This window comes from Homalodisca vitripennis, chromosome 3 (genome assembly GCF_021130785.1).
Source record: "Homalodisca vitripennis isolate AUS2020 chromosome 3, UT_GWSS_2.1, whole genome shotgun sequence".
Taxonomy (NCBI): Eukaryota; Metazoa; Arthropoda; class Insecta; order Hemiptera; family Cicadellidae; genus Homalodisca; species Homalodisca vitripennis.
The window spans coordinates 36,740,102-36,754,193 of record NC_060209.1 but is presented as its reverse complement, the minus strand read 5'-3'; the positions used below and the strand labels follow the sequence as shown (position 1 = coordinate 36,754,193).

The 14,092-nt window shown below is 33.0% G+C and overlaps 1 protein-coding gene across 1 annotated transcript in view; it reads left to right on the top strand.

The window, feature by feature from the left end:
* LOC124356797 overlaps nt 1–13,712 on the top strand; it is a 68,197-nt gene extending 54,485 nt beyond the window's left edge. The window contains exons 3-6 of the mRNA XM_046808006.1: nt 3,531–5,043; nt 6,987–7,151; nt 11,343–11,480; nt 12,353–13,712. Coding sequence (XP_046663962.1) covers nt 3,560–5,043; nt 6,987–7,151; nt 11,343–11,480; nt 12,353–12,797 — 2,232 coding nt within the window. The 5' untranslated portion in view covers nt 3,531–3,559 and the 3' untranslated portion in view covers nt 12,798–13,712. The remainder of the gene's footprint in view (nt 1–3,530; nt 5,044–6,986; nt 7,152–11,342; nt 11,481–12,352) is intronic.
* Nucleotides 13,713–14,092: the final 380 nt, after the last annotated feature.

The following is a 14,092-nucleotide window of genomic DNA, read 5'->3' as shown; positions in this document are numbered from 1 at the left end:
ATTGTTTATGGATACCTAATTATATGTCAGATTGATGGAAACTGAGTCAAATGTACATACAACTCCGTTTATGTAATTTTAATTGGTTTATTGTGGAAACGTCATATTGTCTGCCACAGTATTTCAATTTTGTAATTGAGTTATTCTAGGAAAATCTAAAACAAAATACATATGTGTGCAGTTGTATAAACACCGCTAACAAACACATAACCAAATTGAATTAAAAAAAAATGTATTGGCATTTTGAATAACTGTACTCCATCGTTAACCCTAATTATCCTAGGAATAACGTATTGGATTGGAGTATTCTCACTTTGCATGACGTCAATTCATTAACATTTTAAATATTTCAGAAATAATTAGACCATTCTCCTTGAATCTTACTTTAAATGTAACCTTATCCATCTATACTGTTTCACATTAAAATTAATGTGAACACTACGCCTAATTTCATAGACAAACAAACACCCAACATTTGTTTCGCACTCAGGTATTATCCGCAGAAATTGTCGTATTGTTAATATTTTTGTATTTACTTTAGGAGATATATCGCTAGAATAAAATCAGAACTTTTGAAGATCCGGATTTTAATACAGTCAGAATGTTTGACGTCTGATTGTTTATAGATTTTGATTAAATTTACGGGAATGTGGGAATGGTGCTGTTATCCTACTTGCAGTACCAAACAATTAACTTGGTTATGATTACAAATTTTATTTTACAAAATCAATGTTCCTCAATGTCTTTTTCAAAGTAATGAATTTTTAAATGAACGAATACATTTGCATGAATGCATTTAAATAACATCCGGCTTAAACCCCGTATAACATTTATTTATTTTCACATTTTTGAAGATATTTAAAAACATTCCAGCTGTAATATTTTAATTTAACGCTTGTTTACAACAATTTAGATTAAAATGAAATCTTCAAAACTTGGAAAAAAAACAATAATAACAGGTTTTCAACTAGATCATTATTAGAGCATTTTTATTTATTGGTACAATAGAGTGTATTTATAATCTTTAATGGTATACCATATCATATGATCTATACCATCAATTATGTAAATTTTAAGTATCATTGTATTTCTTATTGTTGTAAAAATTTCTCTTGTAAAATGCTACAAGAGGAACCTCCAACAATTCTAAAAAGTAGATAATTGGTTACTTTTTAAAACTTGTAAATTATTTTGGGCTAGTTATTTTTATTATAAGAAATTTTTAACATGCCATAACACTTTAAGTGATTTTAAAGTTTGTATGAGTTTCCACGATCCAGATAATCTCATTAGCTCTAAACACTTAAACAGCTTCGAGGTAAAACTAAATTAATTTAACTTGTGACCTAGTTGTAATACCTAATCTAGCTGGTATAATGGTAACTGTTAATTATCTTATACCCACTAATATAAAGTTAGTTTTAACAAGTTTTTATTGCTTTCCGTTCAGTTAATTACTGGACGTGTTTAAAAAACGCGATATAGACAAACTAATAATTTCTGTTACATATCATCAAAGATTAGCTCGTTTAAGTAATTTTTACTGTTAATATTAATTTTATATAAACAGGGTGTGACTCTTTGTAAATAATAACTAATATAACATATATAATTCATTACAGTATCGATCCCCCTTAAGTAGATAGCTTAAAATCTCCATTACAATTAAATTACCATTTAAATGGTTCACGATATCAAACAAAACTGTAATCTATAGTAGATGGTGACAAAATATTTAAGTAGAGATGTTAGTGTAAAGAAGATTCCTAACATTGGCGCCGTTATTATAGTAAACTATAAATTTGTTACCAATTCCAAAGATAATTTTTCCAACGAATTCCATCAACTTTAAAAATACGCTTTTACTTCTCAACTGTGAAACTTTTGACATTCAACATTTTCTACATACGCTATTTTAGAGAGATATTACTTTTTTCTAAAAAATACAAAATGGTAGGTAGTTGCTTAACGAAAAATTCTCAACTTATATTTATTGCACATCTTTAGCTTGAAATTATGAATACTATTATAAGAATTACTACTATAAGAAATACTATTATAAAATATAAATATTATAATATAATATATATATTATAAATATAAAAATAATATTATAAGAATACTATTACCCACAGAATTGGTTATTCTATCACTCAAATTACAGACAATACCTGCACAGCGCAGTCGTCACAAGCTGTGTAGAGAGCAAAGCAGAGATCCTAGATCAAATCCACTGGCAGATTTCCTATCAGGATTTTTTCCGAACATTTGCCATCGGTTCAGTGAAACAATAAATCAGTAACACTACATTTCGCGATCTGCAATCTGATCTCTTCTTTAGGTAATAACTAACCTAATACATCATTTGAAACTAGGTTTGAAAACTAATGTTAAAGATACCATGTTAAAGATAAGCATATGTTTAAGATATATGTTAAAGAACCTAGTTTGTAATTATGTATTAGGTTAGTTATTACCTGAAGAAAAGATCAGATTACAGATCTCGAAACGCAGTGTTACTGATTTATTGTTTCACTGAACGATGGCAAATGTCCGGAAAAATCCTGTTTCCTTCACAATCCTTCCATCGTCAAAAATAACATTCAAACAAAGATTTCCTAAATTAAAAAATTCTAATAAATTTGTATCATATCTCCAACGCTTAAGTAACCAAACACTCTCAAATTCCAAATCCACCTTTTCAAGCCTTTTTTGATACAAGGACTTAAGCGAGAAGTTTTCAAAATTTCAGGTTTCTAGTACACCTAAAAGTGGACTTAACTTTGGGAACTATAAGTAAGGTAGTACTGCGGAGGATGAAAAGATAAAGGTGTTTGGAGTACGGGGGTTAAAAGAACAGCAGCTTCTTTCCTTGAGAGAGGTGAATCAATTATGAGGATAAGTAGACCAGGCGGATTGGTTCATCAAAGGTTAAGCTTACTTTGGATGATGAACTTAACTGAGGATACAACCCTTCAACAGAGGAATAAATCTCTTGAGGGGAAAATTATGGCAGTGGTCGGCAAAATATTTTATTGGATATGAGCTAGTTAGGAAGGATCCTTTGCGGAATATGCTCCGCTCTTAGCTACTACTTTCTCATCAATCACCTTTTGACCAAAGGTTTAAGTTTATGAACTAATAACGAAAATTGAAGTTAAAAGCCCCAGGTGTGATATACCCTTTTTGGATTCTAAATGTCTGTAATTTCTCGTGGAATAGTAAAATTTTTGAGTTATGTCTGTTTCTGACCATTTATGACAAATAACTTAGTATTTAAAAAAAATAATTCCTAAACCAAAGATTGCCTTGAGAACTGAACTTATAATATAATAATACTAGATAGTACATGCATAAGTAAATAATTATGGTGTTACGCATTGCCAGATGTGGGAGGGCTGTTAGTGGCATGGTAGGAGAAAACGTCTTAAAGCTCCTACTACTAGCGTGTTCTGCTCCGTGACGAAAGTGATGGCAGGATCTTGTCCTATAGAACAATTAATTATTAATAATTATTTGTGGTGTTGCAGGTTGCCAGTGATGGGGGGCTGTTAGCGGCATGGTAGCGGACACCGAGGTGCCGCACCTGCTGCTAGCGCTGGCCTGCTGCGTGGCGAGCGTGATGGCGGGATCCTGCCCTGCGGTATGTGAGTGCAAGTGGAAGAACGGGAAGGAAGCGGTGCTATGTCTCAACGGCAACCTCTCCACCATCCCTGTCTCGCTGGACACTGGCACCCAAGTGTTGGATCTCACGGGGAACAACCTTTCCGAAATAGGTAGAGACGCCTTCAGCAAAGCAGAACTCCTCAACTTACAGAAAATATTCGTGGCCAAATGTAGAATTAAGACTTTGGACAGATACGCTTTTAGAAAGTTAAAGAATTTAGTTGAGTTGGATTTGAGTTATAATGTATTAGTGGCAGTTCCTTCGCACGTTTTCGATTCGATAGGGGAATTGAGAGAATTGAAACTCAGTGGCAATCCTATTATAAGGATTCTTAATGACGCTTTCAATCACATTCCTCAATTAGTGCGGTTAGAAATGTCAGACTGCAGACTAGTAACTGTTGAACCTCGTGCCTTCAGTGGGCTTGATGGTACTCTCGAGTGGTTGAAACTAGACAAAAACAAACTGGGAAATGTCAAGTCCTCGACTTTAACCTCTTTACAGAACCTGCACGGTCTGGAACTCTCGGGTAACCCATGGAATTGTTCCTGTGGCCTTAGGGAGCTCAGAGAATGGATGTTACGACACAACATCCCCTCTAGCCTCCCTCCTATGTGTCGCTCACCGAAGCGTCTACAAGGAAAGTCATGGGATAGATTGAGCCTCGACGACTTCGCGTGTACCCCCACTATCTCATCCGTCTCCGAGAAGTTCAAAGGTACAGAGGGAGGAAACGTCACTTTGTCCTGTGCTATCTCTGGAATTCCGGACCCGGTCGTAAGATGGTACTGGAAGAGTCGTATTCTACCTAACGTTTCGTCCGGGGTGACGAACAGTGCCAAAAGACCTTATGTGATTACAGTGATGAACAAAATAACCAGGTTAACGGTACTCAACTTAGATCTCCAAGATGCCGGAGTGTATCTGTGCTCTGCGGAAAACAATGCGGGCAAGGTTGAAAGTAACGTTACACTAGAAGTTGCCAGAAGGATTAAAAGCGCAGGGCTCCCTTGGCACATACTTTTAGCCAGTATTATTGTCGCCATCCTCTTTGTAGCTGCATCTTGTCTAATGGTTGTATGCATTTGCTCCGCCCGCCAGAAACACGGGATGCCTATGACTAGGAAAGAGAGCTACGAGAAGATGGAACTGAACCATAAGAATCCCCAACAGCCTATGAACCACACGGCAGCCAACCACTACACAGAGGTGGCGGTCGTGGTTCCTAGCAAGCAGCATCCCAGACACAGCGAGTACCATGGGGTGCCGGCCGACGATGGGGACGGCGACGACGAGGATGACACGCCAAGCACGATCGTGTCGGACGCTAAGGAAAATGTCGTAGAATTCTCGAGAGGACATTCCCGAGCAGCCAGGTAAGGAAGTCATATGAATTAATCCTCTTAAGTTTCCTCATCATTTATGAATCGTTAATTCTAGTTTATTTTTATTTATAATTAAAAACCGCTATGTAGTGATTTTTAATGTTACACCTTCTATTTCTATATTATTATTCATTCTATAAGTTAAGATTGGGATCATCGATATTATAAATTCTTTTATTTTCTCTTATATTATATATTATATGACATAGACAACATTTACGATGGGGTTCCAGATCAGTATGTTTTAGCTGAAGTTGAATTGTAAAATAAAGAATTATTATTGTTGCTGTATTATTTAAAATACTAAATTAACATAAAATATTGAAAGTAAAACATATACTTCAAGCTACAGTAGTGTAAACTTCTTACAAAATAATTTGTACTAAAAAACCTGTTATGTGATATATTTTACAGGCAATCGAACCTGAACAAAACTGTTTTTTTATGGTCTACGACAATTAATTCATCACTGTCTGTTTACTACATAGAATAATGTCTGTATAAACTTAAACTTTTTAGAGAAATAGTTTTTTAAATGTGGGTTTCAAGGTTTTTACCAATAACACTTGGACTTCAGCCTCTAAAACATTCATAAGTGTATTTCAAAAGCAATTTATTTCCAGCAAAGCCTTAATTCCTTTATCAATTTGGCAGTAATGCGATTCTGAAGTTTTGAAAAGTGCCTTTGCTTTGTTGGCCTTTCAGGACTATCTGTAGATATCTGAATTTCTAATTCCCTTGGTCTCAAGGCAAACAAACAAACCCTTTGCTGGATGCGTCAAATATTTACTTGCCTTCCGACACTAAACCCCATAGCTTTCCATAGACACACAAGTCTCCAAACCAATGTAATCATAAAAAGTGAATTGCTTTTTTATCCTTATTGACTACTTTAGTTTCAATTTTAAAGATTATTTTCACCTATATAATCGGCTATCATTGAATATTCCTCAGCAGTTTTTATTTGCTTCGTTCAGATCTGGAACAATGTTGGTACTTTTGTTATGGTAACATTATTATGATATTACTTCTAAAACTAGTTCAGATATACAACGTACGTTATAAAATATATTCTTCACATTTTTTCGTGTACATAATGTTTCCTCTTTTTAGGATAACTTAACGTGCTGTTTCGTATCATAAGGACTTCCGTTTATATAAATTTCACATTTCTAAGTTTTCCAAAAGGCTGTTATAGTTATAATACATACATAGTTAATATAAATTCAATCGGGTAAAAACAATAATCATAATCTGTTATGTTTTAAAATACTATATAAGGTTAAAAAAAACTTGTTATTAAAATATCAGCACTAAAAGTGAGACATAATCAAAATACTAATGATTTTATAGCCTATGTTAAGAGATCTGTAAAATTTATTGGTATTATTTAAGATTAAAAAAGGTATATATTACAGCAACTAATATTAGGAAATAGTATATTCAATAAGTTTTTGCAAAACATTGCATTCTTTCATTAACGGGGAATAAAGTAAGTAGTTGTTTATATGTAAATTGTGTTGATTGATATTATTCGTATTAAAAGTTTGTTGTATGATTCCACATTTGTTTAATAACAATGATACATATGGTCTAATAAAGTGCATTTAGATTGTGTAGTACTAAAAATATTATTGTGTGGTTGGAGAGGTCCATTCCATTCTAGGTCCATTCTTTGAGGTAAAATTTATCTCTTATACGATACTCCGAGAATAAGCATTTCTTTAAATTTATTCTTAGGTCCTGTCATCTGAATCGTTTAAAGGTCTTACAGAGAAACCGACAACAAAGAGAAAAGTAACTGAGAAACATGGCCAGATTGCGAGGCAGGACGATTGTGTCTGGAATAGAAGGAAGTACGATTGCAACAAAGGATTTCAGTCGCTCAGGAACATTTTTGTCACTAAGTGTTTCCTGAAAGTCATTTGTCACAGGAACCTCTACGGAGACGCTCCGGTTCAACATCACGTGCTCAGGAAAGAAATTCTCCCTACAGGAAGTCTCTACACGACGGCTACCTCGGATGATAGAAACTATCCTGACTTGCTTGAGACATCTCCTCAACCAGACCATAACCACTTCTTCAGCACTTTGCCTAGGTAATAAAATTTTATTTTGATATTCAGTGGCTAATTATCAATAAAAAAACACATTTTTGTTAATCTCAAGAACGTATTTAAAATGTGTATATATACATATATTTTTGTAAATAATATGGAGCTACAATTTAAATAACAATCTAATTTATGACACATGTACAGTGTTTAAATTAAAATATTATCATAGTACCATGCAAAATGCAGTTTATTCCTATATACACTCTGAGATAAAAAGGGAATATTTCTTTTTATGCAGTTTAACATGTTTTATAGTTTATAATGTTCTAAAAAATCTATAACATAAATATTGGAATGGACTCAAGTTTTTTTTCTGTAGCTCGTCTCTTTGACATTATTGTTTAAAGACATTTTATATTTAATTTCTCCTCCAATTTTAAGTTTGCCTTTAAACAATATATTCTTTTTAATAAAGTAGTATTTTTCAACTTATGGGACAAATATAGCAAAACTATTATATTTTATAAGGTGAACATTTGTATTCTAGATTACATTAGACATAATAAAAACTCTAGTCATAACTTAGCCATGTTTAACGATGTTATTGAAAACTAAAAATCACGTATTTTACTTAGACATTTCAGTGATTAAATAGATTAAAATTCTTATGCGTAGTATTAAAACTTCGTAACAAGTCTACGGTCGGGTTAAAATTAAATTATTGAGTGGTCAACACTTTTAAATTTGTGATATTGGCCCATCATTATTTTTCATAAAGTTTATATTATTTTTGGATTCCAGTAGTAACTATTGTGTTTAGTGGAACATATTTGTTTCCGTGTTAATACAGTTAAACTGACCACAGTCATTGTTTATTATACATTGGCAATAAGATCTTAACCTTTTTGACAGTTATTATACCCAAAATACATTTGACCGTTTTCCCTGCTACTTTCAAAAAGGTTACATGAAAACATATTGGTAAAAGGATATTATATTCAACATATGATTTAAAATACGAGAAGTTAAATATTATTTCTTATTTCAGTTATACAATGAAGTAACACTGTCATTTTTTGAACTGCTAATTTACTTCAGGAAATTGGTGTAACCTAGTTTCTTTTAATACATTTTTGGGCCAGATTTGACTTGGAGTAGTCATAACTAACACGTTCTATAATAAGAATGTTAAGTGGACCTGGTGAAAATATATCAAAATTGAGTCCAAATCATGTTCCACCTCATAGGTTACTTTGCACGCAAGCATTACCAATCTCTACTACGAGGTAACTTTGTAAGGAAAGAACTAAAAAAACAATACTTAAATTTTATAAACTTATAAGAGCATTTAACTGCAAAAATTCCAGTCCAATGTTTTAAAATCCAAACGCATGAAGAGAAAATGACCTTTCATAGAATTAGGTAAATCGAAACTGTAGATTCCATTCACGATTTCACGCAGATTTTTATACGTATACGTATCGCCGTAACAGTTTTATTCTTATTCAAGTACATCTGCAATGTGAGAGGCTAGTGAAATTATGATCGAACAAATTTCGAACAGCATTTTAAGAATGTTCTGGTTGTCAAGACACGTATAAATTTAGTCAGCTCTAGTAGCTTGTTATTTGGTCGGTACTGTCGTATTCCTTAACACTGTAAATACATATCCTTGTGAAGTATTGTATGCAATACTTGTGTAGCCATACATCACAACCGTATTATAAAGAAGATCTTGCTTGGAACAAGCTGGTAGTAAAGCAGTGAGAGTAATTAATGACCTGTAAGTGTGACTGCGATACGTTATTAATTACTGTATGCAATGTATGTTGTGTAGAAGAACAGGTTTGTGGTAAACGTGCGTGAGTAATGAAAAAGATGTAAGTGTAAATTACACAGCATGATAAATTATTGCATGCAATGCTTGTTGTGTAAGTGGTGGGAGCGGTCGTACTTCACAACTGCAATATAGAGCCGACCTGGCTTGGACCAAGATGGTGGTTAGTATCTATGACTAATGCAGGATCTTACAGTGCAAGGTATGCAGCATTATGAAGCATTGTACTGCTTATCGTGTAATTCATTGAATACATACATCTTATACATCCTGCGTAAAACTGAACTTAAAGAATTAGCCTGTGTAAATGTAACCATTTATATTAGTTACTTGGCTACAATGTTCTAATCCTGCACTTGAATAAAAAATTGCTCCTATACAGTAACCCAAATAAGACTGGATCAATTTTCTTAATATCAACAATTTTAGCACATGTTTTGCCTAAATATTCAAATATCCCCAGTGTTTAGCATTGTTGGCTATTAAAAGGCATGTGAAAGAACTATTTACGATGCAGTATTTGCTACAAAAATATTGGTTTTAACACATATAATAAAATTTTTATTTTAGCTTTACTATTGTTTTATTTATTAGCTAAAGTCGTCTAAAGACTATTTATATTCGAACTGTTTGTTTTGAATTGATTTGCACATAATATGCAATCTTACTTAGCAAGTGAATAATTGTCTGTAGCTCTAATAGTGTATTATATGCACTAATCCTCCCTAAAACTATAACAAAATAATCTAATTTATCTCTGTTATGATGTAAATGTTTTCTACATTGAAATGTTTTGGCTGCTAAAACAGTTTGTTTTAACAAAATTCTCTTGTCAAGCGGTTTGTATTTTAATTACTGATTCTGGATATAAGTTTAGTAATGAGCATGGAGAATGCCAAATAGTTATAGGCTATCAGACATTTGACACAATTTTATTTTACTAATAAAGGTCATTACGTTTTGGAATGATCCCTATTCTTTAGTTATTTTCTTTATAACTTAATGTTCTATTATTAAAACATGAAACATGACGAGCGTCCAAAATTGTACTGTTTTTACTTGTAATAATGCTTAAAAAATTAACATGTAGTTTTCTTTATCGGCCATCATTTTGTTTCAATTAACTTATTCTTTAAAAAAACCCATTTAAATTTGTTTGCATAAAGATATATTTGTAGTTAAGAATTGGAAAGCTTCGTATCCATATAAAGAAACCCTGTATACTTAAAGTTATTTAAATCAGCTTTACTTCAATCCTAGTGTATATGGAAGTCCAATAAAATTTTAGTTTATTTTGTTTAGTTTCATCAAATATTTTTCCTAATAATTTTAATTTTTATATGAATACTTTCTTTTGTATACATTAACGAATTCTATAAAACGTGATAAGCGATACAAATATTTAAACAAACGCAATTATAATGTACCCAATTTGCTTAATAAAATTAGCGTTCAAACATAGCAGCGATGAAAGGGCGGTAGGGACATCCACCTTATAAAAAAGCAAGTCAATTATAAAGCTTGCATTCATCCAAGTCACAAGATTTATTTTACTTCAATATCTTTATAAAACCATCTTTCAGCTTGAATACCCACATCATTAAAACTAAATTAAATTTCCACGATTGTTTGTAACGTTTTATCGACTGTTTCTCTATATTTATGATTGAAATAAATAACGTTTAATAATCGTTATACAAGCGTAACTTTTTACAATGCTTTTTAAGCCAATTGTGTAATATTCAACTGGTCCAATAAAAATGGTTAAGAGGTAGAGGATCCAATCAATTGTTAATTGGTTTGGTCACTGGTTATTGGTTTTTAATCACTCCATCGCGTTCATCAACTGGTCGCTTGCGTTGCCCGCACTATTAAACCGTCTAGTATAACAAGTATTATTTAATATTAAATCGTTTTTTCATAACTATATCAACACTTATATTAAAAAATGTTATTCAGACCACAAAGAAAATGGTTATTTCTGGCTACTGTAGAGTATCGAATACCCCGACATACGGCAGTAGTGGCGGAGACAGCGTTGGTTCTGAGAGTTTGTCTTTGGAGAACATTTCTTCATCATATTGAACTGATGTTGTAGGACACGATCCACAAGACAGCCTGCAGTGTCAGAGAGTCAGAGTCCACTACTGACAGACAGCAGGTACGGCAGTAGTGGCGGATAAAGCGTTTGTTCTAAGAGTTTATCTTTGGAGAACAGTTCTTCATCATATTGAACTGATGTTGTAGGACACGATCCACAAGACAGCCTGCAGTGTCAGAGAGTCAGAGTCCACTACTGACAGACAGAAGGTACGGCAGTAGTGGCGGATAAAGCGTTTGTTCTAAGAGTTTATCTTTGGAGAACAGTTCTTCATCATATTGAACTGATGTTGTAGGACACGATCCACAAGACAGCCTGCAGTGTCAGAGAGTCAGAGTCCACTACTGACAGACAGCAGGTACGGCAGTAGTGGCGGAGACAGTGGTGGCTCTAGGAGATTATCCTCGGAGTCAAGGTCTTCATCATATTACAGGTGATATGATTAATCCTTAGTCTACTGCCTAGAATTAGCTGACCATTCGTATACTTATACCTTTTACATAAAAATGTCTTTAAATACTACACAGCATATACTCGTATAAGAAATCAAGTGCTATATAACTTCTAAAAGTCCCCCCTTAATTCTTTTTTAGGCTGATTTAAAACCTTACGAGCAATAAGATAATGTAATATTAAGTCTATAAAACGACATAATAAAGATTCTATTATATGTATAACCAGACTAAACACCACTGTACCCGATTTAATTTCCATAAATTACGACAGATGTTTTACAAGAACACCTTTCTCTACACTACATTGTAATAAAATGATTACACAATAAGGTAAAAGAAAATTACTTCATGTAAATTTACAAACATCTATTTTTAATTTTGATAATTTCAGGTACCCATGTCATTAAGATACTAAGACCTTAGAATATTTAATTTTATCATGGAACATCACGTATATATGGTGGTGAAACTATGTATATGCAATTGCAACTATTAAATAACGATTTGGTAAAGGTTAATGTGTCATTAAAAATAGAGAGTATTGACTGATTTTTCCGATGGGAAAGGCTATCGGATAGGTGCTTTCAGTCTTTTTTACTAAAAGCATGAACTATTTTACTAAATCATATTAAATAACATGATCTACGTCGAAATAATACTTTAATAAAAATAAAGTGTGTTTCAATGTCACACTTAGAGATGATAGAGAGCAAATATCATGCTGTATTATCATAAATGTGATCATATTATCATGTAATGTATACAAGTAGTATCTTGATGCGACGGTTGAGTTAATTGTTTAGTTTAAGTTAATTTTAATGTGTAAATTTCATCATTACCGCTTGTCCAGGTTATCTTCGGTAGGTGAGCAGCGTTCTAGTAGCTCGCTGAACTTATCTCAGGGACCAGCTGGGCGCGCACCTTGGAGACATCCCAGCCTACCGACCTCCCCCGTGAGGGAACTGCCACGTCCTGTCGGTCCCGTCACCGAGACTCCCATCCTTGACCTGCTGGACCAGCGGGCGGAGTACTCACCCAGCGCGCTAGCAGCCACTACCTACGACTACCATGCGGCTCAACTGGAGCGGTTCCTGGAGGAGTACCGCAGCCTGCAGGAACAGCTCAGTAAGATGAAGCAGACCTGTGAGAGCATACGACCCGAGGCAGAAGAGCCCCCAAAGTCCATCCTCAAGAACAAGACCAACCACTCGTCCCCGGAGTCGAGCGACCCTTACTGGGTACCCCGCAACACGCTGTATAACAGCGGCAGAGGAGCTGACTACTTTCCCAGCTGAGAGTCGGTTATAGACTAAAAAGTCTGGCTATGAAAGACTGAAATTTGAACCCTTGCTTCTCGAGAAAATAATGCGGTTATAATTCAAACTCTCAGTGAAGTAAATCACAGGTTAACAGGTCCTTTCTAAACATAACTCAAATTCCTTTTGACCCACTCACTTCTAAATTCAAAAACTTACACATCAGCTCTTAGATTATATATTTCAAATAAATTAACACTCTACCAATATTTTAAGCTTCTTTTATTTGTTTATATTGAACGGTTAAACCTTTCCTTAATAAATTATTTTAACATACAAAATAAGTAAAAGCAATGTTAACATATTGAAGTAATACAATTTTTATTGAATAACGAAGTAGTAGTGTGGAAACACGTCTACATTAAATCCATAAGTCCGTTTGTAAAATGGGTTATTAGTCCTTTATATAAACCTGATAATTTGTTCTAAGAATCATACACAGTAATTTACTATTACATCTTCTTTGTGGTTATGCATTAACAAAGTTAAAAATTTGTGATTTAATAAAATCTCAATTATTAACTTATTTGATCTTATAATATTGTAAAGTTTAACAATTCTCAGGTTTTTCAGATAACTATAACTACGATAAGTGAGCTATGATGATTTCTGATGGAAAGTTTCACAAAACTTAAATGATGAATATAGAATATGCTATTAAGATAGTGTAACTACTGAAATGTTATTAAATTCAAAAATTTTATAACAATGTTTGTGGGTTATTTCAGTAAAGTAAAGTTGTAGAGGCTGTGAGTGGTTTTTATTATTGAAAAAGAGAATATTTATACTATGTTAAGTAAATATGTATGTGCAAATATATACGCTCATGTACAAGATGGTTTTGTACTTTGTTCCATAAATATGTATGTAAAATAAATATATGTAACAAACATATTTCTTCAGTAAAGCTTTTTACACATTCCTAAAATACAGTTAATATTTATAATCTTTACAAGATTAAACCTTTTCATATTCGTAAGTTAACCGGAGTTGTTATGTATGTAAATAAAATGGTGTGCTGTTATTTCAACTCTTTAATAAAATCATGAAACGTAAAAATGTGAAAATAAATTAAAATTGGGAAGAAGTAATGTGATGGATGGGAAACTATTTTATAAAAATAATTATAAATACCAATAATACATATCAGAAGGATTCCCATTTGTATTACAATAAAATGTATCTAAGAAAAGTTAAATTTTTTTAAATCGTACCTTGTTAAACAATTGTAAAGCCGTATTTAACATACCTGATGCTTGAGGTCCTAAACTGTA